The sequence below is a fragment of the Macaca mulatta genome, chromosome 18 (assembly GCF_049350105.2).
Source record: "Macaca mulatta isolate MMU2019108-1 chromosome 18, T2T-MMU8v2.0, whole genome shotgun sequence".
In the NCBI taxonomy this organism is placed as follows: domain Eukaryota; kingdom Metazoa; phylum Chordata; class Mammalia; order Primates; family Cercopithecidae; genus Macaca; species Macaca mulatta.
The window spans coordinates 18330286-18355259 of NC_133423.1; the positions used below are offsets into that span (position 1 = coordinate 18330286).

Sequence of the window (24974 nt, forward strand, 5' to 3'; positions counted from 1 at the left end):
GATTTCCAACCTATTTTTGAAGTTTCCCACCTGAACCACTAAAATTTACATATTCTGTGACAATTACTTATATATTTTCCTCATGATTAATACAATATTGTTTTCTATTTTTCTTTTAAAATGGACCTACATTCTTTTTTCTGACTATAAAATGAAACACAACGAAGTGACTGGCACTTGCTGTAGGTTTACTTCTATTAAAGTACAATTCGATAAAACTGCCAACACTTAATTATGTCAACTCTAAGAAGAGAGGGTGCAGGTACTGGAGTGCGAGAGAGAAAGTAAACTCAGAGGAGCTTTGAAAATAGGTCCTTAATTATGACTGAAACTATTTACAATTTCTCAGAATATGCGTTAATGCATAAAAACACATTCCAAGAAGAGTTAACATTTGGATCTGAGCGTTGGCCAGAAACAACATCAGGTTAATGAACCAATTTTCTAGACAGAAGTTTCATTCCATACTTGTAACATATACATAGGGACCTGTGAGGCCATGACACTAAACATACTTAAGAGCATTCTGCTCTCTGATCACACCCAAATCTTAAGAAAGCAAACATCTCCTAATGCATTCTGAAGTGTCAGTAAACTGACCCAGATATTCATGAAGAAAGGTCAGTTGGAAAATTTACATCCAAATAGCAAGGCAGTGATTGAAATGTGAATCCTTCTTTCAATTCTTTCAAGACCAAAAAATTTTGGCATAACAATCTAACGTACACCTTGTTAAACAGTGAAGGTATTATTTTTAAAATTTTTATTTTGTTTTAAATTTATTTTTTAGAGACAGGGTCTTACTCTGTTGCCCAGGCAGAAGTGCAGTGGTGTGATCATGGCTCACAGCAGCCTTGAACTCCTGGGCTCAGGTGATCCTCCTGCCTCAGCCTACCGAGTAGCTGAGATTACAGGTGTGCACTGCCACACTCAGCTAATTTTTAAATTTTTTATACAGATAGGGTTTCACCATGTTGCCGAGTCTGGTCAAATGTGTGGCTTCAAGCAATCCTCCTGCCTTAGCCTCCCAAAGTGCTGGGATTAGAAGCGGGACCCATGGTGCCTGGCAAGGTGTCATATTAAAGTGTACTAATCTTACACAAGCGATAAAAGTTATCTAAATACACATTTTCAAGTCTCAGAAGAGCTTAGATCATATATAAAGTCTAAAACTTAAACATTCCTTCATTTCTTCTTACCAGATTACTATCTGACTGAAAGCTTACAGAACTTAATTATTTTCTTGTAGAGTAGCAATGCTTTAACTATATAGGTCCAAAACAAACTCCCCACACACCTGGTCAGCTGAGGTCACACAGTGCTCTGGGTGCTGAATGGTGGTACAGCTTTGCTTCCTCCAATCCACAATTCCATTCTGTTCAGAATATTGCATGGTAAGCCCATCCAGTGGAGAACAACTTGTACCAATATTGCTGCCAAAGAAAAGTTTCTGAAAGTGTGAAAATCTGCCCTCAATAGTAACCTGCTATTTCATTTCAATGAAGAAGTTACAGTAACCCTTTTTTCAATACATTAGTTTCTTCACAGAATGCCTGATAGGTCTAAGAAAAAAAAGTATACTATGAGAAATAAACCACTACACATCTATTTATCATTAATACCTGTCTCTAAAAAGAGTAGTAACAGCTGCACACTCTGCTTTTAGACACTGCGTGATGGTGATCATCATACACTGCTTATTACAGTTGGGACAGAGAGGCTTACACAATCCGCATCTTGAGAGCACTGCTGTCATGAGTACTTAAGTAACTGAGTACATGAAGGGACAGGATAATGAGAACAAAAAACCAAAGAAACAGACAAGAGAAATAGGCCCCAGCAGAATTCAGATGATAAACTTATTGGACATGGACTTTCAGATGCTTTCAGTGCTTAACACGGTTGACAAATATAATACTGAGGATTTTGGAAGAGAAATTTGGAGAAGAAAAAAAAATGTAAATTATAGAACTACACAATAAACTAATATTACAAACTCAACAAATGGGAAATAGATGGAGAAAATTAGTCAACAGGAAACAGATGAAGAAAACCAATGAAGAAAACATTGGTCAGAAGAAAACAGATTAAAGCACTGAGTGAAAAAAATGTGAAAAACAAAAAAAGGCTTAAAAGACATGAGATGGCAAGGCACGGTGGCTCACATCTATAATCCCAGCACTTTGGGAGGCTGAGGCGGGTGAATCACCTGAAGTCAGCAGTTCAAGACCCCATCCTGGCCAACATAGTGAAACTCGGTCTCTACTAAAAATACAAAAAAATTTAGCCAGGTGTGATGACAGGCACCTGTAGTCCCAGGTACTTGGGAGGCTGAAGCAGGAGAATCACGTGAACCCGGGAGGCGGAGGGTTGCACTGAGCTGAGACCGTGCCACTTCACTCCAGCCTGGATGACAGAGCAAGAGTCCATCTCAAAAAACAAACAAACAAACAGACAAAAAATGGGACATGGTGAAAAATCTAACATACAAGGATTTGAAGTCTTGGAAGAGGGAACAAGAGAAAAGCGGAGAAGAAATATTTGAAGAAGTAAAAGCTAGTTTTCTAAAATCAAAAGACATCAAGCTACAGATTCAAGAATTCATGCAAAGGAAGCTAGGAAAACTGCTGAAAACCAGACAACAACAAAACCTTAAAAGCAACCAGAGGGAAATGCATATTATCTTCAAAAGAGCAGCAGTAAGACCGATTGAAACTCTGGATGTCAGATGACTTAAGTGTGAGTTCCTCTCAAATGAAGACTCCAGAATAACAGAGTTTATTTGTGAAAAGATCCCAAAAAGCAGGAGCAAGGGAGTGGAGAGAATGAAATGGCAAAGGACTGCAATGAAGAGTCCACAGTGGAGGCTGGAAGCATCAGCAGCTCCGAGCCTCTGGTCCCTCCCAGAATGACAGACCCAAAAAGGATTGAGGCAGCCTCCTCTGTGAGCAGCCAAGGCCCTGAGGCGGAACATGGAAAGTCACGGCTCCTACTTGAGGAGCAGAGTGCTAACATGGTATGAGTCAGAAATCACACAGATGGCTTTATGTGATCTGCAGGAGAAACTGGAGGTGAGCAGAGAGAATAAGATGCAAGGAAATAAAGGGAGAACCAGAAGATGAGGAAGCTATACTTTCAAAAAGCTCATGGAAAATAACTGCCCAATTAGAATCCCACATGTGGCAAGAGTATCTTTTAAAAATGAAGGCAAAATAAACATTTTTTTCCAGATAAAAATGTAAGTACATTCATCACTGGCTGATGTGACTATAGGAAATACTCAAGTGTTCTTCAGTTGGAAGGAAAATGATCACAGGTGGATGCTCAGAGACACAGGAAGGAATGAGTACACAAACACTACAAAAAGGTTTCATGGGGTTTAAAATTATACAGAGAATTAAAATGTATGACAGCCATGGCTTACAAGTTAGGGGGAAATAAATGATGTTACAGTAATCTAAGGTCCTCAAATTGTTTGGGACCAGTACAAGCACAAATATCCCACTTTAATAAGTCAAAGATACGTAATATAATCTCTAGGGTAACCACTAGAAGAATTTAAAAACATTGTAAAACTATCAAGGCTAACAGGGGAAAAAAAAGTAGAGACGAAAAACAACTCAAAAGGAGGCAAAAAAAAAAAAAAAAGTGAGAAAAGGAAACAGAAAAAGTGGAGAAATAAAAAGCAAATAGCAAAATGACAGAATTATAGCCAAATACATCAGAAATTTAATTAAAATGTACCAAAGCACTTTTTGTTTTAGAAAAAGGATACTTACTTCACAATGGGATTTTTCCCAGTATGCTTCTTGTGGATTATGGTGTGCTGCAATACATCTAGGAGAGAGGAAAAAGTAACTTACTAAATTAAATGCTGCAGCAAAAACCAACAGTAGGATGCTACTAGTCTGTATGATCATAACCACTGGTGACAGACTGTATGAAGCACTTCTAAGCATTTCTCAACAAAGAAGATATCTTAAGCAAATTTTTCAAAAACACAGTAAACTCCGAATTACCTTTTATATCCTCTCAAATGTCTTCCACCTAAGAGCAAATCAATCTTGTTCAAAACTATGAAAGTCTATTATGAGCATGTCCCTACAAAACTAAAACATCCAATTTCAGATAGAACTTTTTAACCATTAAAAAATGAAGAGTTTCAAACATTCAAACCTGTATTTGTTAATATAACAAATGCCCAGGTACACCACCCTCCAGACTGCTCCATATTTGCCTCTTTTAAGAAACAGAGTATCGGCCGGGCGCGGTGGCTCAAGCCTGTAATCCCAGCACTTTGGGAGGCCGAGACGGGCGGATCACGAGGTCGGGAGATCGAGACCATCCTGGCTAACACGGTGAAACCCCGTCTCTACTAAAAAAAATACAAAAAACTAGCCGGGCAAGGTGGCGGGCGCCTGTAGTCCCAGCTACTCGGGAGGCTGAGGCAGGAGAATGGCGTGAACCCGGGAGGCGGAGCTTGCAGTGAGCTGAGATCCGGCCACTGCACTCCAGCCTGGGCGACAGAGCGAGACTCCGTCTCAAAAAAAAAAAAAAAAAAAAGAAACAGAGTATCACAGGAATGACTGAAGTCTTCCTCCATTCCATTCCCCCCTCATCTCTCTAGAGACTAACTAGTACCTTACTTGTTGAAACATTCTAGTTCAAGTTCTAACTATCCATATATGTGTGATCATAAACACATTAGCTGTTACATGTTTCAATACACAACTGTCCTTCAGTATTTGCATGTAATGTATGCACATCCTCCTGTATACTTTAAATCATCTCTAGATTACTTATAATACCTAATACAATGTAAACGCTATCCAAATCGTTGTTACCCTATATAGTTTAGAGAATAATGACAATAAAAAGAATTTTTTCCCCCAAATACTTTCAGCTCACAGTTGGTTAAACCCACCAACGCAGAGATGGAGAGCCAACTGTACTATAAATATCCTTTATTTTAATTGCTACCTAGTACAAAGACATTATATTTATTTATAACTTTATTAACATTTGAAATTGTTCATGCAATTTGCTGGTATTTGCCCTTGCAAACAATGCTGCCTCAAGGACCTGTGCCCATGTCCCCTTTTGCAGGTGTGTAACAATTTTCATAGATGCAGAATTGCTGGACAGCAGCATATAATTATCTCCAACTTCACTACACAGCACCAAATTTCTGTCCAAAATAGTTGTGTCAATTTATAACCCCATCAGCAGTGCCTGAGAGTTCCCACTGCTTCATATGCTTGATGTCAGACTCCAAAATGTTTTGTCAATCTGCTGAGCGTGAGATGACACCTGTTTCCATCTGCATTTTCCTGATACCAGTGAGGCTGCACACTATGTAATAGCTGTTTAGGTTTCCTCATCTCAGAATCACCTGTTTATGTCTTTCACCTATATTTCTGTTGGGCTGATTGTCTTATTGACTTTTTAGGAAGATCCTTCCATAGTCCGGATATAGTCTTATCTATAAGTATCTTGCAAACATCTCCCAATCTATGGATTGTCTCCTGGCTGTATGGTTCCTTTTGCCACATGGAAGCTCTAATTTAGTAAGATCTCTACTGTGGTCATGCTCTACTTTGTTCAAGAAAGGCTTCTCCTCCCAAATTAACATTTAAAAATTTAAATTTTACATTTTACATATAAGTTGTTACTCACTTGAATGTCTTCTGCATGATGTAATTGGGAATCTAATTATACCTGTTTTTTCATATGGAAAATCAACTGTGCCAACACCATTTATTGAACGGTCTATTCTTTCTCCACTTATTTGTAATGCAACCTCTGTCACACTGCAATTCCCATATGTCAATTTCTCCACTCCTTAACTGTTCTATCCATGTGCTATCAGCAGGCAGAATGATTTACTCTAGTGAAGCTACATTTACCTTCTTCTTGACTTGAAGCTTCAGAGCTGTCTTCTTTTAAGTGTTCTAATATCTTAGAAGTCTTCAGAGAGGATTGTAAGTTATCTGCAGGAAGTATTCAATACTATTAACTTTTCAGGAAAATTAAAATAAAGAAAACAAATATAATAATTTTTTTTTACCTAAGGAAAATGAATGGGGGGTGAGTGGTGAAGAAAACACGGCTACGCCGGGCGCGGTGGCTCAAGCCTGTAATCCCAGCACTTTGGGAGGCCGAGACGGGCGGATCACGAGGTCAGGAGATCGAGACCATCCTGGCTAACACAGTGAAACCCCGTCTCTACTAAAAAATACAAAAAAACTAGCCGGGCGAGGTGGCGGGCGCCTATAGTCCCAGCTACTCAGGAGGCTGAGGCAGGAGAATGGCGTAGACCCGGGAGGCGGAGCTTGCAGTGAGCTGAGATCCGGCCACTGCACTCTAGCCTGGGCGACAGAGCAAGACTCCGTCTCCAAAAAAAAAAAAAAAAAAAAAAAAAGAAAACACGGCTACTAGTGAGAAGGCAAGCTGACACTGCCCAAAGCACTAGACTATGAGTGGGAACCGTGATCAAGGAGCCAGCTGTTCCCTGAAGAGCGACTGACCGGGGCAAGTCATTTCATATCTGTCAGCCCCAGTGTGCTCATGAGAAAATGAGCAAATAAAGTAGAAATGTGCCTCTTAAACATCTGTGGTGTGGTAAAGATTCAGTTTTTATTTTTTTTAAATCTTCAGTTTGCTGTGGATCGTTACTTTTGTAAAATACAATAAAATACTGTGGCACTGTCAAATTGTTAATCTCTCAGTGTCTGCTCTCAATTTCTGTTCTCGTGTTACAGAACAGTAACCAGCAATTTATGGACCAGCACTGGCCCATGCAACACATTTTGGATTACTTCCCCATTAAAACACAGGCCAGAAGGACTCCACAGTTCAACATCTTAACTCATTCAGGACTTTAGCATTGTTTCGTTTTCAGCGCTAGTTTTCAGGATATGGAGTGATGCTCTCTGACCCAGAGAATAAAAAGGTAAAGCTGTCAATTAAAAAAAAAAAAACCCAACAGTGTATGCAAATGAGCCTTGAAAACAGTGTATTCACTAGTGAAACAACTCAGATATGCATGAACTTTAGGCTGACAAGATTTCCCACAATCTCAAGTTCTGTACTTTCATACAGTGTTTTAATTTTACAAACTTGAAACAAAATCCACCAACCTCTTTAGCACTGCTTATGTAATTTAAACACTACCACGCCCTCAAGATGAGTTTATTACTTATATATGAACTCCTCACTTGGGTGAGTTTTCCTGAGCAGCCTGTTCATCTGAACTGAAAGTTTAACTTTGTGCTCAATTCAATGCCTTTTTGAAATTAAACTGATGCTACTGATACATGTTCAAAACAAAGCACTCACATTTGGCTCAGGGAAAAGCACTCACTGATGGTTAAATCTACATAGCTCCAGAATGATCAGGATTCTCTTAATAAATGCTGTTGCTATCATTCAGACATAAATTTAACCCTGGAGTTGTGCATTGTGTCTTGGTCAACTAGTCATAAAGAGTCACATTTTTAATTCTGACTGATAATTACGTTAGCATTTAACACACTCAGAGAAACTTTAAAGGTTAGCCTATATAACACTCAATCATACTATTCTTTTTTTTTTTTTTTTTTTTTTTTTGAGACGGAGTCTCGCTCTGTCGCCCGGGCTGGAGTGTAGTGGCTGGATCTCAGCTCACTGCAAGCTCCGCCTCCCGGGTTTATGCCATTCTCCTGCCTCAGCCTCCCGAGTAGCTGGGACTACAGGCGCCCGCCACCTCGCCCGGCTAGTTTTTTGAATCATACTATTCTTTAACCTCTTTTTCTCCCACCTCAAATTGAGGAAATATGTGTTTTTCTTTCCCCTTTAAATACAGGAAAATATGACTCTGTTGAAAGCAGAGGGACAGTTTTAAAAAAGAAAAATGTTCCCTGCCATAGTAGCTATGCCTGAAGTTCAGCAGAAATTCTGCTAAAGGACACGCCAATGTTACTGACAAAATATTTGTAAAAGGGAGGCTGAAGTAGATGTGTAGAAAATTAAACACAAGGCAGACAGCGGTGAAAGCTGAAACAAGAGGGCAAAACTCAACATACGGAACATAAGAAAAACTAGCAAAGCTTCATGGAAGAGGTGATGTTTCAGATGGGCCTTAAAACAGGTGTGATTTTAACAGACTACGACAAAAGGATGGATGTTTAAGTAAAGGTACAAACGAGCAAAGACACAGGACAGGCAATGGCTGGGCGTGCTGGGAGACAGAGCACAGGGAGCAGAAGGAAGCTCCTGGAAGGTCACAGTGGGGCCTGAATTTCAGACCAACCAGGAATTTAACACATTTATCCTTGTGATAATCCAGGGATACATTAGAGTGGGAAACTAGAATCTGAGAAGAGTGAGGGTTTACCTTTAATAGTCCTTGCATGAAAGAAAGGCCTAACTGTAAACAAGGGGATGGTAAGGAAGGGACATAAAGGAAGACATCCTTTGTCTGGCATGGGTTGTCCTTTCCGTGATGAAAACAAAGAGGCAGAGTGAGAAGAATAGGGCTAATGTTTTCTGTCTGATCGGCTGGAAAGGTCAACTGGAAACAGGTGACAGGAGGAAGACAGACTAGATCATACACCAGCACGTGGCACTGTAAGGTCTCCAGCCAGTAACGGGACAGTTCCTGCCCAGGAAATGAAGGACTGGCCACACCCCAAAGTCTAGAGAGACTCAGACCTTACCTTGGAATCAGTCTGCTCTGTTATATTAGCTTTTATACATGACTTTCTTTAAAACTGCAGTGTAAAACTCATTAAAAATGACAAATAATTGTATGTCACTATTCCTTAACTTTAACTAAAGTGACAAACCTACAAAAAATGACATGGTAAAGCAATAAAATCCAACAAAGAAAAAAGACTTCCACAGAGGGACAGAGGATGCTTACTGAGACTGTGTAGGGAGTCTGATGATATGGACTGAAAGAAGCTGTGTACTTTCTGACTCTGTAGAAAAGCTTGTGATGAACTTGAAAATAGCTGCCTGCATATAAAAAGAAGAGAGATTTGTTAATTTCAGGTAATGTTAATCCACAAGAAGCTCAGTTTCAATTATAAAGCAGACTTAAGTGGCAGTTTAATTCAGGTATGGAAAAATATTTTTCCTGTAGAAAAGAGTATTATTTTCTAATGTATTTCCTATGACAAGAAATCAGTAACATTTAACAAAACTCATTTGCAAGAATTGACAAAATAGGTGCATTTATAATTTTGTATAATCTAATGGTAAGGTTTCAATTCTGGCCCAAAAATGTATTAATTCCAGCCTTTGCCCAAGTGGTCCAACAGCCACCCTTCTGTTCAGAAAAACAACTGCAATTTCTTTACTCTTCTTCACAGGTGGTGTTCTCCTCATTTGGCTGTACTATTTTTTTTTTTTTTTTGAGACTGAGTTTTGCTCTTTTTGCGCAGGATGGAGTGCAATGGCACGATCTCAGCTCACTGCCACCTCCGCCTCCCCGGGTTCAAGCGATTCTCCTGTCTCAGCATCCCGAGTAGCTGGGATTACAGGTATGTGCCACCATGCCTGGCTAATTTTGTATTTTCAGTAGAGATGGGGTTTCACCATGTCTGTCAGGTTAGTCTCAAACTCCTGACTTCTGGTGATCTGCCCACCTCAGCCTCCCAAAGTGCTGGGGTTACAGGCATGAGCCACCGAGCCTGGCCTCTGGCTGCACTGTTTTTTTTGTTTGTTTTTTTTTTGAGACGGAGTCTCGGTCTGTCGCCCAGGCTGGAATACAGTGGCCAGATCTCAGCTCACTGCAAGCTCCGCCTCCCGGGTTCACATCATTCTCCTGCCTCAGCCTCCCGAGTAGCTGGGACTACAGGCGCCCGCCACCTCGCCCGGCTAGTTTTTTTGTATTTTTTAGTAGAGACGGGGTTTCACCCCGTCTTGATCTCCTGACCTCGTGATCCACCTGTCTCGGCCTCCCAAAGTGCTGGGATTACAGGCTTGAGCCATCGTGCCCGGCCTTGGCTGCACTATTAAGGGACATTCCCACACTCTCAAAGTAGGAAGTTGGGAAGTTTGGGATGCTAAGAGTCCTGGAAAATATGGAACAGTCAATTATGTAGTTATCATATATTATACATACATTCTACAACCTAAGGCATGACTGACTGATGATTCATGTTGAATGTGTATCATGCCATGAGTCAAAGTTATCTCTGAAACCCAGCTTTCCTCATATTTTATTTATGTAATTAAGAGACTCCAGCTGGAGGTCTTCCCGACAGTGGTACCTGTAAAAGGGTTCTTGGACATACAATTAGAGCAGAATCTACTAGAAAGTTTACTGTGGATTTGAATACCAGTTCAATCACTTATAAGCTGAAGCACCCTAAACAGCCTTTCAACTTCCAATTTCTTATGGTTACGAGAATCAAATAGTACACATAGATAAACAGTCACCCTACCTACTACTTAGGTGCTTAACGTACAAATCCCATTCTATTAGTTTTGAACACTTTTAATGCTCATTTTAAATTTTAATTAATTTATCCCCCAAGGTTTTTGACCTATTATTCAGATTAATTACAAAATCAGATACCAACAGATGACCTTTATGGGCCAAAGTTGCCTTGTATATCATGCAAGATTGCTTCTTCGTATTCTAATGTAAAAGTAAACATTCAATAGGAAGACATGGGTGAAATTAAGAGATGAAAGAACTGAGATCTGAATTCAGGAGCAAATCTAGATTTCCAGGTCTGAACATATTACCTAAGGCTGACTTTAAAATCCAAAGGCAGTGGTGGAACCCACACCCAGTCATGTTAGAAACCAACCGGTCAAAAGCACAGGCACACCTTCAATTCAAGGCCTGAGTCCCAAGGAACAGCCCAGATATAACTCCAAATCCTATGTACACATCCACTACAGGAACACTGAGTATTACATTTAAACCACAAATGAGATAAAGGCAGGGGACTGAAATCAGCACACAAACTAAAGTCAAGGCTCATTAATGAATAACCACAAGATGGCAATTATACTGATATTAAAAAATCAAAGTGGCCATAAACTACTTGATAAATCAAATCAATAAGAAAAACAAGGTTACATTTTGACATGACAGAAATCATCCAACCCCTAATGCACATTTCAGGCCGTATTTTCATTTTCCTAACCTATAACATATTTGAGACTAAATGCAGTGTGTCCTGTGCCAACCAAGATCTGCATCACTTACAAACACTTCCTATTGCTCAGTTTCCTTTCTTCTCCCTCCTTTATAATTGCTACACTTCTGAGACACAAAGGATGACCTACTAATTTAAAACCCACAAACTGAGAAGGAAGTGTCCTGACATCCTATTAATGGTGTTGAGGCCACAGGCGAGCCATTTGGGAAAAGATACGAATCTCCACCATACTCCTTACATCAAAAAAATTACAAATGAATCCAAGATTTTTTTTTTAAAGGAAGTATCAGAAGAAAACATTTTAAAAATATTTTTTGAAACATATTTCAGATATATTTTCAAACATATCTTTGAAAAGGTCTTTCTAGGCATGACACAAAACCCTGAAACCACAAGAGAAAAGATCAATAAATCTGACTACATAAAAATTTAAAACACCTGTATGGTCACGAAGTAATCGCAAGCAGGGCTCTTTCCTTTATCTAACAAGTAACTCTTCCAATCAGTGACACCAATAAAGCACGAAAAGGGCTGAAAAGGCCATTCACAGGGGGCGGCAAAGGCTACTCAAACACAAATTGAAATCAGACTGTCTTTCTTTCTGAGATGGGCGAAGAAGAGCAATTGAGAATGTTTTGAGTCTGCTCAGGTGGGAGATACAAGTATGAGGCCTCAGAGGATATAAAGTGCTGCTACCTTTTTAGAAATAGTTTGAAAATATTACATGTTAAAAATACATGTCACTTTTGACCAATTAAAATATTTCTATAAATTGATCTTACAGATAAATGTATCCATATGTGTTAACAATATATACCTGGAGAGGACTGCTTGAGCCTAGGAGTTTGAGATAAGCCTGGGCAACAGAGCGAGGTCCTGTCTCAAAAAAAAAAATTAATAAAAAGTAAAAAATTAAATAATCATACACCTGTACACTGTAGTAGTTTAAAAATATTTAGAAACAACTAAAATGGACATAAAATATGCTGATTAATTACAGTTCAGCTAAAAAGGAATATTACATAGCAAATAAAACAGCCATCTTTTTACATGTATTGATGTTACCATGTCCCAATATATTTAAAGAAAAAGGTGGCAGAAAAGTACTAATATGTATAAAATACTTCCGTTTGGATAGTAAACGAAATACATATATACACACATAAATCTAAGGGCATTTATGTGCACAGAAAATTTTGGAAAAGTTAGACTACTTTAGCTGTTAGAGTTGGAGAATGGGAAACTGGGAAATTTTCTCAGTCCACACCTCTGCATTCTTCAAAATTAGCTTTAATAACATCTTTACACTAAAAACGCTTAAAACACACAGACACAGACATGCACAAGAGGCCAAGTATGATCAAAGCTGAGGAGAATCCTAAAAGCTTTAACAAGAAGTCACACACATACTTTGTTTTTTTTAAGAGACAGGGTCTCACTCTGTTGCCCAGGCTGGAATCCAGTGGTGCAATCACAGCTCACTGCGGCCTCAAGCTCCTGGGCTCAGGTGATCATCCCACCTCAGCCTCTGGAGTAGCTGGGACTACAGGTGCGCACCACCACACCTGGCTAATTTTTACCTTTTTTTTTTTTTGTAGAGATGGGGTTTCACTATGTTGCCTAGGCTGTTGGCCTCAAACAATCCTCCTGTCTTGGCCTCCCAAAGGGCTGTGACTACAGGCATGAACCACTGTGCCCAGCCGCTTACTTTTTAATTGGGGTCCTAGCTAAGAGCCATTTTTTGAAAATGGCTCCTTCCAGAAATAGTTAATTTTTTCCTTCTGAAAATCCCAAACTTACGAACACAGTACAAAGGCTTTTTTCCTAAACCATAAATACCTGATATAATGGCTAACTCCTGGAAAGACATCAGTATTTCCTATGTTCTCCTACAATCAAAATCAGGAAATTAACACTGACCAATTTTTACTTTCTATTCCTCAGATCCCATTTAAGTTTTGCCAATTGACCCGTTTCATATCAAAGATCCAGTTCAGCATCTGGCACCACACTCAGCTGTCGCACCTAAGAGGACAGGCTAGGTATACTCTGGAATGCTGTCCATGGTGGTTTGTCTGAGGGTTCCCTGCAATTAGATTCCTGGCAAGAACAGAGCAGTGGGGCTGTGTGCTTCTGCTGCAGCCTGTCTCGTGGAGGAGATGCTGACTGCCCACCTTTGATAAGTTCACTTCAGCTGATTACAATGGTGCACGACAAGGCTTCTCCACTCTAAAGTTACTCCTTCTCCCTTTACGATTAAGAAGTATTATTCTGTGAAAAAAATTCTGGGAAAGGACTTTGATACTGTAAATATCCTATTCCTCAAACACTCAACCTATTCACTTATTATTTATTTCAACATGGACTCACGGTTTCCTATTTTATGCAATGTACTATTATTATTTGTCCTGATGTTCTATTTACCCTAGATGTGACACTAGAAGCCCCGTCAAGCTGGCTCTGTCCTTTTGACAAAACTGGATCATTCTTTGAGCACACCCGTGTTTTCTGGCACCACAGGCTCATCTTGTACTTTTCCTGCCCCAGCCCTGAAATCAGCTTTTCAAACCTTCAAGGAACTCTAGTTCCTTTTAGAGGAGCTCTAGTTCCTTTTAATGGAGAATCACATAGAGAAGTCAAGGTCTGGGCACAGGTATGCCCACTGTTACTGGGATGTTGCTACTTCCAGACCCTTTCAATGAATCACACATATGCACCCATATCTATTTCTGTATCTGCATATACTAGATACCATGAGTTCACACCAATGACTTCAATTCCAATCAGACACTCTAGGGATCAGGGTTCAACGTGGTTTTGTTGCTTTTCATAGGATAACGCCCTTTTCCAAAAGAAAGAAACCTGGTTCTCACTGTCCTGAATATATTTACACAGTTGCTCCAATCCCCTACAACAGGCTCTCTCCTCTGTCGCTGCTGCTCCCTTCCAACCCCTGGACGGGTGCCCTCCTGGCCCTGCCTAGGCTTCAATGGCCTGCTAGGCCATTGCTCCACGCATCTGCCCTCCTCACTCTCTTTGAGCTCTGTGACATGGGCCAGGCCTCCCACCACCATCGCCCATGACAGAATGGCTTCCTCACCCCACACAGGTCCCCTTCTCCAGTCCATCAGGGCACATCCTCCTATTCTGATGCTGCTGTCTACCTTGCTCTGCCCCACTGAATGGCTTTAGGACTTAACTGGTCAGAAGGGACAGGAAAAAGAGAACGGGAGCCAGCAATGACTTTTGAAACATGATAGTCGTACAAAGAATGCAGTCAATGGTATTACTAAGACCTGAACCACATAGTTCAGCATATCTCCTAGAACACACAGGCATCAAGGGTTTTTCCGAGACAGGGTCTGGCTCTGTCATCCAGTATGGAGTGCAGTGGCACTAACAGTTCACTGCAGCCTCAAACTCCTGGGCTCAAGTGATCCTCTCATCTCAGTCTCCTGAGTAGTTGGACCTACACATGCCACTACACCTGGCTAATTTGTAAAATTTTTTGTAGAAACGGAGTCTCATTATAATGCCCAGGCGGGTCTCAAACTCCTGGCCTCAAATGATCCTCCTGCCTCAGCCTCCCAAAGTGCTGGGATTACAGGTGTGAGCTACTGTACCCGGCCCTCTCCCTCTCTTTCTCTCAATCTTTCCCCTGTGCCCTTTGAGATTCCCCAAATATGCAGATTCTGTGCAGGCAGCCTGTATCTCCTTATTTCTGATACAATCTGCCCAGCCCCTGGACTCCAACTGTGCTCACTGCCACTCACGTGGAAGCTGATCCTTTCCCCACAGCCTCCTAGCATTCATGCGCCTGCACTACCGTGACTCAACCTGCCACTCAGCCGCTCTGCGTCAACTGGACCTAGTCTATGTCACGCACCAACCTTTAGGTCACTCTTCCATGCTTATATTCAATTTTGGCCCTGGCCTGTCTCCTCCATTCCAAATCTTCTGTCATGCTGGGAGCCTACACGACCACATGGGTGTCTGCATGGGTGACCCACCTGACACTAGGCTCTTTGGCCGCCTTTTCCCCAGTAATTTCCTCACATTCCTATCTTCTTCTAGTATCTTACTTCCACTGTCACACCCCAGATCTTGCCATACAATGAAAATACTCTCCCACTCCCAGATTTCTGCTTGTCTCCACTGGGGAGCAAACATCCCCTTCTTTTCAGCCTCGCACATCCTGAGAATACTCACTGGTCCCAATTCCCTGCTCAGGAGGGGGCCGCAAGAGTCAATGACACACACCTCTGCTCTCCCTTGGGAAGTCGGCTTCCCAAACTGGGCCACCTCAAGTTTAGAAGGCAGATGATAGGCTGTCTTACTTATGCCCTGAACCTAAGCCATATAGGCTCCAGCACTGCTTTTTATGTCATGTATTTATTAATAACTGCAAGTTTCCAGTAAAACAGCATGTTTCCTTGGCCATTATTCCTGAATTTATGTCCCTCCTACAGGGAAGCCCTCAGAGAGGTGAGCGCCACGACTGCCAAAACCATCCGCTGACCTCCACCGTCACCTCTAGATCCACTCACCCAGCTGCCTCGCTCTCATCCCAATGAGACCCTCACTGCTTAATTACCCGATTACTCCCATGGCACCTGTTTTCCAAGCACAGTTCATTCCACTCTAGCAGACTCACCTATTTTCACTTCCTAGTCCAGCTTAGATCTTGTAACTGCCCATCATTTGTTAAAAACTGAACATTTTTCCCCAAATTTCCTTGCCTCATTGTCTTGCTGTCACATCCAAGAAAGCCTTATCCAGGATACATACAACCACTTGCTTTCCTGACACTTGGACCTGAGCTGCCGGGAAACATTTAAAAAATAGCTCACACAACAGGACAGACCAATACCACGATAACGTATTGATCTTCAATCTCAAATGGACTCCACACCTTGCCCAGCTCACTTGACTTCCTTCAGCAGGTTGTCCTCCAGATCTCCACACAATGATGTACATCCCCTCTACTCTCAAGCATGTGATCCCACACCCTCAATCTACCCATTCTTAAGCAAACCTCTTACTTTAGAGAAGCCATTAATTGGGCAAAAGATCCCTCAACTTCCCATCATGAAACAAGTACATTTCCCTACATCCACACTCATCCCGCCTCCACAGGGCCCTTGTGCCGCCAACGACACGCCTCGCCTGTGTCTTCAATTTCTTCCTTTGTGAGCACATGGGAGGCTCCCGGAATTAATCCAAGATCATCTCATCTAAGCGGGTCTTTCCCAACAAGCCCAACAACCTCATGTGGGCAAAACCTTGACCTCTGGCAGCACCAAAGCTCCAACAGAGCAACGGCCAGGAAGAGCAGGTGCTGGAAAGCAGGGCTGCCTTTCACTCTCCCACCCACCAGCCCACGCACTTGACAACTTAAATAAAACATCTCTTCAAAGTGGAGCTCCTGGACAAAGGCCTCTTTCAATAAGTATTTTATAAAGAATATAAGAGGCTTTATTCAGTATCTGCATATTTCAGAAGCAACTAACTTTTATGATATGAGAGAACTAAAGAGTACAATGATAAAACTAGTTTGGTATCTTTTACTATGAGCCTAGACCTATATAGCACAAGGATAACATGTCCATTTTAAGAAGTACGCCAGAGAAAGATCTCTATGATTCCCCCACCTGAAGACCCCATTTGGAGTGGCGCTTTGTCCTGTCTGTATGCTGCTGAAACAGGCGTTAGGTAAATCATTACCTTAGGATGGGCTCTAGGTCAGGATGTCGCCGTTCTTCCCTTTTCAAGGAACCCTGATTCAGGGCTCTTAAGATGGTCTTGTCAAAAGTCTCTGAAGACAGTTCCTTTGGAAGCTAGAAAAGAAAAACCACAATATCCAATGTTAAGTTTCTCACTTACTGGTAAATATGTTACAAGTCAGATGCATAAAATGAAGACTAATACCTCCTGCTCATTATTTTCCCAAAAGCAGTTTGTTTCCCAAATCTTCATAACACCTGACCCCATAATGAAGCAGCACAGACCTTTCCTACTGGGAAATGCACCATCTTCTCATCGTACCTCAGGGCTCCCCCAAGTGCAGGGCAACCCACAGCATTCAACATGTTCCTGGGACAGGAGGACGCCTGCATGGACCTTACACTCTGGCTCCACATGCCACACTGAAATGACACCCATGCTAAGGTTCTCGAGTTAAGGTGAAGATTCTTCTGTTCAGCATAGCTAGTACTATTTTTACCCTGGAATAGTATTCCAAGGAGTGTTATCTGCGCCTTTGCCCTTAGCACTTTTGTGCCTCCTGTTTTATGTTTCACTCTCAGGCAATGTCAGATCACCAGTGCTATGCAGCAAATAAAGAACTGAATATGAGAGACAGGTGAGAAACCCTCAATATTACTTATTTATATAAAAACCACGCACTGGAGGTGCCTCACATGATTGAGGCAATCAGATCAATGAAAACCACAAAAAAATCAACACTTGGCCAAGAAAAATTTTAGATTTTAAACAAAATGTAATCAGTTTACTTTTTAAAAATCCTAGTAAATTGATTATTCATAAGCCAACTTTTCAAGTCTTTGAAAAATTCAAAGTTTTAAATCTGACTTTTCATAACTAATCTGTGCTATTACTGGCATTTTCACTAAAATACAGAGTAGAACCATTAACAGTATCTGAGAAGCCACAGGAATACAAAAATATATACTGATTGTTGATTTACATATTGAGCTCTGAGAAGTCCAAAGCAAATTTTCTTATGAAAAGTAAATATTTTTAGTCAATTCAGAAACGAGAAATTTAGCAAAGGTAGCATAAAGCACCCCTCACTGTGGCACCGGAGACTGCAAGATCAAGATGCCCTGTCAGAATGAAGTCCCTCTGGTCAGATGGAAGGCTCTGTCGGCATTCCACACACCCACTGTGGAAATCATGCCCTCTGACCATCAACAGGAGAAACAAGGTCTGAATCTATCCATCTTTTTTTTTTTTTTTTTGAGATAAGAGTTTTGCTCTGTCACCAAGACTGCAGTATAGTGGCATGATCTCAGCTCACTGCAACCTCCGCCTTCTGGGTTCAAGTGATTCTCCTGCCTCAGCCTCCTGAGTACCTGGGATTACAGAGGTGCACCACCACGCCTGGCTAATTTTTTTTTTGTATTTTTAGTAGAGAATGGGATTTCCATGTTGGTTAGGCTGGTCTCGAACTGCTGACCTCAGATGATCCACCAGCTGTGGTCTCCCAAAGTGCTGGGATTACAGGCGTGAGCCGCCATACCCGGCCTCCATTTTCCAAACAAAGAAATCGCTCATTTCAATATTTATATTTTGATATTAGCATTTTAATACAGACTTAACAGCACCAGGCATATATCCTACTACCCATTTTAAACACAATTTATACTGAATATCTGTACACAGCCAAGGAAAACCAGTGTCAGTGAAAAGTCTATTTCAACCACCAAATCACTGATGGTTGTACTGAACGCTGAAGGCAACAGCGTATAAATATTCACAGTTCAGTGACACTGTTCACGTTGCTGGGCAGACTGCAGGTATGTGGTCATCAGCATGTGCAAACTGATTTATTTTCAAGTGATTTTTATGTTCAACTTCCAGGGCCTACTTGCAGTCTTAAAGAAAGGCTCATTTGCTTAAAAAAAAAATGTATATATATATATATATATACACACACACACACACACACACACACACATACATACAGTTTAAAATCATGTCTTTTATATTCTAGTCACGTGTTTTGAATTTTCTCACCTTTCAATCCTAGTTCTAGCAAACCCAGCCTCCCACCTCCAGAGCTCCAGCTCAGCCTCAGAACAAGTTCAGAGGAATGAAAGGTTTTTGCACTGAGCTATTACAAATGTTGCTCTCTAAATACGCTGAGACCAATGGATAATCTAATGTTTGTAGTAGTCCTTGTTCATTCAATCATTCAGCAAATTTTCAAACTCCCACCGTGCCCCAGGCACTGTTTTAGGAACCCTGATACTGCAGTGAAGGAAGAAACAAAAACCCTGGCTGCCTAAGAGTAGACATTCTGATCATGAGAAACAACAGCTTAACTGCTAAGAAGAAAAACAAAACAGGGGACTAGACATGGTGGCTCACGCCTGTAATCCCAGCACATTTGGCCAAGGTGGGTGGACTGCTTGAGCTCAGGAGTTCAAGATCAGCCTGGGCAACATGGCAAAACTCAATCTCTACTAAAAATACAAAAATTATCCGGGTGTGGTGGTGCATGCCTGCAATCCCAGCTAATTGGAAGGCTGAGGCATGAGAACAGCTTGAACTGGGGAAGCAGAGGTTGCAGTGAGCCTCTCGAGATGGTGTCACTACACTTACACCCCAGCCTGGGTGATGGAGCAAGACTCTGTCTCAAAAGAAAATAAATAAATAAATAAAAAACAACCCACAAAAACAGGTGAAGGGGGCCAGGATGCAAAGGACAGAGGCTGCTATTTGTATGGGAAAAAAAGACTTGAAATATTGACCTCCAAATCACATTTCCACACTACGGCAAGCTAGAAGTACAGGTCAATAGGGTCTACAGAATAAGAAGGGTGTTCATTTGCACATGTCAAAAGGACAGATTTTGCTCCTGAACTTTTTTTTTTTTTTTTTTTTAAAGACGGAGTTTTGCTCTTGTCGCTCAGGCTGGAGTGCAATGGCACAATCTCAGCTCACTGCAACCTCCACCTTCTGGGTTCAAGTGATTCTCCTGCCTCAGCCTCCAGAGTAGCTGGGATTACAGGTGCCCACCACCACACCTGGCTAATTTTTTGTATTTTTAGTAGAGATGGTTTCATCATGTTGGTCAGGCTGGTCTTGAACTGCTGACCTCAGATGATCCACCTGCCTCAGCCTCCCAAAGCACTGGGATTACAGGCAAGAGCCACTGAACGCCGCCGCTCCTGAACTTGTGTAGATGATGTTAAAAGGAAGGTAAAAGAGAAAAAATGATAAGGAAAAGTATCATACAATAGGCAGTATGTTTACACAAGTACACAATGTTGCAGATTATTTCATGTAATTGAGAGGCACTTATACTATTTGAGAAAAACATTATATCCAAATACTGGCTAAGCAGGGTGTTCATTAATTGCTATGATTCTGAAGAGTGAATTCCTTATTTGGAGTTGTATTTGTTTTAAAGCACCTAAGCTTTTAGAAAAAATGGGCGACTGAAGCAATGAAATCTGTCAAAGCACAAACAGCTGAAGCTTCCAGAGGGAAAGCCAGTAGAAGGCAGACTCCATGTGCTAGGCCCCAGCTGGCGGTCAGCTGCATGCTCTCTCAGCATGAGGGACAGGGAAGCAGGACCTCACACACACACTGGCACCAAGTCACTCGGTCTGGACCCCCCCCTTTTCAAGGCTCTTCAGCCTCAGCTCTGTACTCCTGCAACTTGCCCACAATTCTGTTGTGGGAAGGACAGAAGAAGGGAAATGAAAACAGGCTGCTCCTTAACCCAAATGAAGCCTGTTCGTGATCACCTGTCTAAATTTTGATAAATTTCTTCTGTTCAGAGGAAAGTCAGAAATAACTAGAAGAGACTGCAAAAGTATGTGGAGGTGGGGTGAGGCAGCCCTGCTTAGCCGCCTCTGTAATTAGAACCTCATCCAGGCACTCATTTTCTCCAGCGGGGTGCACTGCCTGGCAGATGGAGCCTGCCCCGGCCCGAGCAACTCTTCCCTGGCATCCTCACGACTGTTACCATGACTGAGCACAGCAGCCAGAAGCTCACAGACCCATGCCATCTCCCTTGCCAAGGTGTCCAGAGCTGACATGTCACAGGCAGTGGCCTCTGGCATCTGGAAATGAGTAAAACTTATCCCCCAACCTTACCCAAGGCAGGTCACTAATGAGTGGGAGAAGGAGTCCTCAACCCTTAACTGACAGAGCCTAGTTTATAATAAACCAGAGGAAATTGGAACTATTTAAGTCATCCCTGGGTGCTACTTCATTCACAGGGACTAATAAGAAATTCAGCAGAATTCACACTTCGACAGTCTTCCTCAAGGAACCAGCATCTAATGTGCTATTCAAAGCTCTACAAGTTGATGAATAAAATGGTCTCTCATAGATTTAAGAATGATCTGAAAAGGATATACTTATGGTGACAGACAACCTAAAACTAGCACTAGCCTCAAAATATATGTTTAATAACTACACTTGTACCCAAAACTTAGTAACTGAGTTGGGAATGTTTCTGGACTTTGCTTTCTCTCTCTACTAACAATAAATTTTAAAATATTTGCTTACTGAAAAAGAATAATTTATCAACCATTCATACCTATTCTCTCTTTTTGATATTTATTTCTATCCACTTTTCAATCAAATCATATTAGTATAAAAGAAACAGGTGATGGTTTGAACAAAATGATCTAAGATACCTTTCACCTCTGGAAAGTCTGTAATAAAACGTTTCTATTATCTTCTTATTCCCAGTAGTTTGGAGATTCTATCATATGGGGGTGAGGTGGGGAGGAGCTGGAACTCAAAGAAGGAAGAAATGGAGAAATATTTCAGGGAAGTGCATAGCTGAATAGTCGTGAAATCTGAGAACTCCCACCAAGCGGAAGCAAGCCTCATCTGGTTCTGCAAACACATTCTCTACTAAGAAGTCCCTTTGCAAGCAGCCACCAATGATGCACATCTCTGCAGGAAACTAGGAACAGGCCTCCATTTTTTTTTTTTTTTTTCAAGTAGAGGCAGGGTCTCACTAAGTTGCCCAGTCTGGTCTTGGAACTCCTGGCCTCAAACGATCCTCCAGCTTCGGCCTCCCAAAGTGCTGGGATCACTGGTGCATGCCATTCTACCCGGCCTCCATTTTTTTTTTTTTTTAAATGTAGAAATCCCTTCATCATTTCCTTATGTTGGTAATGTCAGGTAAGAAAACATGTTTAGAATAAGATGACGTTTTCCACAGCTAATGTTCATTTAGAGTTCTGAGCCAACCTTTATTTATATGTTTTAATTTTCCTGGTTTTTTTTTGACGTTGAGGTTTCTGGATTCTGTATATTATATAAAAATCATTTTAACAACAAAATCTATACTTTTACCTTCAGTAGAAATTCCTGTAGTTCTTGGTGGGTTTTTGTTACTGTTGTGACTGAAAGATCAGACCAATTTACCTGATTTAAAAAAAACACACATATTATATGGTTATTCCTTAGGCAGGAACTGGCTAGAAAAAAGCCATGTGCAAAAACAAAGGGCCTTACTTAAATTTTACTAAGATTAACAATTAGAAATATAAAGTTAATCTGGCATTGTCATAATTTCAAAATTAGTAAAATTAACTGCACGTTGACATATGCTACTCAAAAACGTTCTAATAACTCTTTTCAAAATGACACTTTTTAAAACCTATCTGAAAATATGTTGTTTAGGAATTTTTCAGAAAGGGATATATTTATTTTCTATGAACTTAAAGAACTCTAAAATGACACTTTCAACAGTACAAATCTTTGCCACTCAAAAGGTAAAAATTCTATATCCTGAAACTTATTATGTATACATCCTTATTAAGTATACACCCTAGAGTTTACTGCCCTCTTTGGTAGTACCATTTCATATTTTTATGGAATTTATGGTTAGAAGAGACTTCATCTTTATCTCAATCTTTAAAATCCTATTAAGATGCTAGGGACAGGTATGATTACTTCCATTTTGAGATGGAGAAACAAGTTCAAACAAGTTAGGTTACTGAGGTATGACCCTAAGTAGGTGTAAGAGTCAGAATTGACATCTCTTGTGCTACCCCACCCACCACCTCCTCGATGCTTTTCATCCAGTGGACTCAACTGTGGCCCCCTAATAATTTCTACCCTATAATTATTTGAGCTAAATAAATATTTGCCCTATGCTACTGTCTAGACCTTACCAACTTGTAAGTAATCAGATACTTTAAAATAGACAAAAATTTCTGAGTCTAAAATTAATATCTTTATTAACTGGCACATTTCTTAAGTGATTTTTAAGTATTCAAATGTTTGCAGAGCAGCTACTTGTGTTTGGCATTGTTCTGACTCTTGTGTCAGGGGATGCAGAAATGGACAAGACAGTTAAGTCTCCACTGACTGAGTTCACAGGCTAGTGCAGGAGACAGATCAAAGCCAAGTGAATATATAAGAATTTCCATCAGTGCTTTGAAGAAAACGCACAGGGCATGGTACAAGAACGGGGAGATGCACATGAGCTGGGGTGTCAAGAAGGATCTCTGAGGAGGGAGCTTCAGAGCCAGAAGGTGGCCTGTCCTCGGTCTGAGGGAATGGGGGAAGAGCATTTCAGGCAAGAGGACAGTGAAGCCTTCAGGAAGGGAAGCTGTGAGCTCCAGCAGCAAAAGTGGCCAACCTGAGCGTGGAGAGCAAAGAGCAAGATGCATGCCACAGTAAGACACCAGATTAGGGCTGAAATCTTGCAAACTGAGGATCTTTCTCCCTCAAAGCAAAGTGGAGTTCTGAAATTCATTCAATGAGCAAGTCAGACATGGTGGGTTGGCTGAGGACGAAGATTCCTGCTCTCCATGAGAATATCTACTGGAAAGATCTGTGAAAGATACAAGGGCAGAGTACCACGGATGAAGGAGAAAACTCCATGAGAGAGGGACAGCCAAAATTTGGCAAGCAATGCCTCTGGAGAAGAACTGAAGTGAGGATGCACAAAAATGTGGCATGGTTCCACCTGGCTTCAGGATGTATGCCGTCCAACCTGAGGAGAAAGGGCTGTAGCTCAAGCAGGGAGAAGTAAGGAAGATGTGAACAAGGAATTCCCAATACAGCTGACGGGCAGAAAGACATGGAAAGTCTTCACCTGGGAGCACAGAATCAGAGCTGGGCTCTAGAGCTAATCCCAGCTGTGGAAAGGACAGGCAACAAAACCAATCATGAGTAAGAAGACAGGGCAATGAAGTGGGAATAAAAGCGTCACAGAGAACAAAGAGGAGGAGAAAAATGCCAGGGAAAACAATGCCTGTGATCTTGACTTAAAAAACAATGGCATTTTTAAAGATATATCCTACATCTTAATTGTGTCCTTATATCTAAGGTTCTTACTTCTTTTTAATAAAATAGCCAGGGTTATTTTAATGTGATGTAACTTCAAAAAAACGTGGCAAACCATTCAGTAGTATATGACAAAAAATAGTACATTCTCTTAATTAAAAACAAACACATATACCTTTTCCCTTAAATTAGCAAACCCACCCCAAGTTCTCCCAAAGATCACGGAGCACAGCATGTGGGGCATCTTTTGTGGGGAAATGGCTTACTTTGAAAGTGTACTCCCAGTATTTGTCAGCTCTTTTTCTCTGGACTCCTTTCAACACTATCTTCTCAATGTGTACAGCTGAAAGAAAAACACACGCGCTGACTTGTGCTACAAAGACTACAGACACATGTCACTTACCTAAAGTAACCCTAAAAGTTGACAAGTGCTTAACAATTAAGCTACTCACTTTCATGTTTATGACTGGTCTTAAATCATGAACTTAAAAAAAAAAAGACAAAAAAACTGGAAGCACAGCGATGTGCCATCCACCCATGAAAAAAATTTTTTTCTATACCTATACAACATGCTGAGTGTTTAATTTCAAACACTCAGCTAACACCAAAGATATTAAGGATAACAATAAAAGGTACCTGTAATTAAGATATTTTTCCAAATGATAATCTTCCAAATTGTTACACAGATGACCACAAATACGGCATTTTAATATCAACTAAATATGGTTCTTTCAATTATTAATACATAGTAGGTATAAATTAGAAAATATCTAGTTTAATTTTTAAAAAAACTACTCAAAAGTA

The 24974-nt window shown here is 40.9% G+C and overlaps 1 protein-coding gene across 3 annotated transcripts in view; it reads right to left on the reverse strand.

The window, feature by feature from the left end:
* Positions 1-24974, reverse strand: part of ZCCHC2 (zinc finger CCHC-type containing 2) — a 66103-nt gene that overhangs the window by 21245 nt on the left and 19884 nt on the right. For all 3 annotated transcript variants that reach the window (XR_013408276.1, XM_077975088.1, XM_015122147.3), the window contains exons 3-9: positions 24437-24513; positions 22227-22298; positions 16884-16996; positions 8903-8997; positions 5907-5990; positions 3780-3837; positions 1298-1433 (exon numbers count right to left, since the gene is read on the reverse strand). Coding sequence is in view for 2 of the 3 variants with exons in the window: in XM_077975088.1 (XP_077831214.1) it covers positions 1298-1433; positions 3780-3837; positions 5907-5990; positions 8903-8997; positions 16884-16996; positions 22227-22298; positions 24437-24513 (635 nt within the window). In the remaining variant the exon portion in view is untranslated. The remainder of the gene's footprint in view (positions 1-1297; positions 1434-3779; positions 3838-5906; positions 5991-8902; positions 8998-16883; positions 16997-22226; positions 22299-24436; positions 24514-24974) is intronic.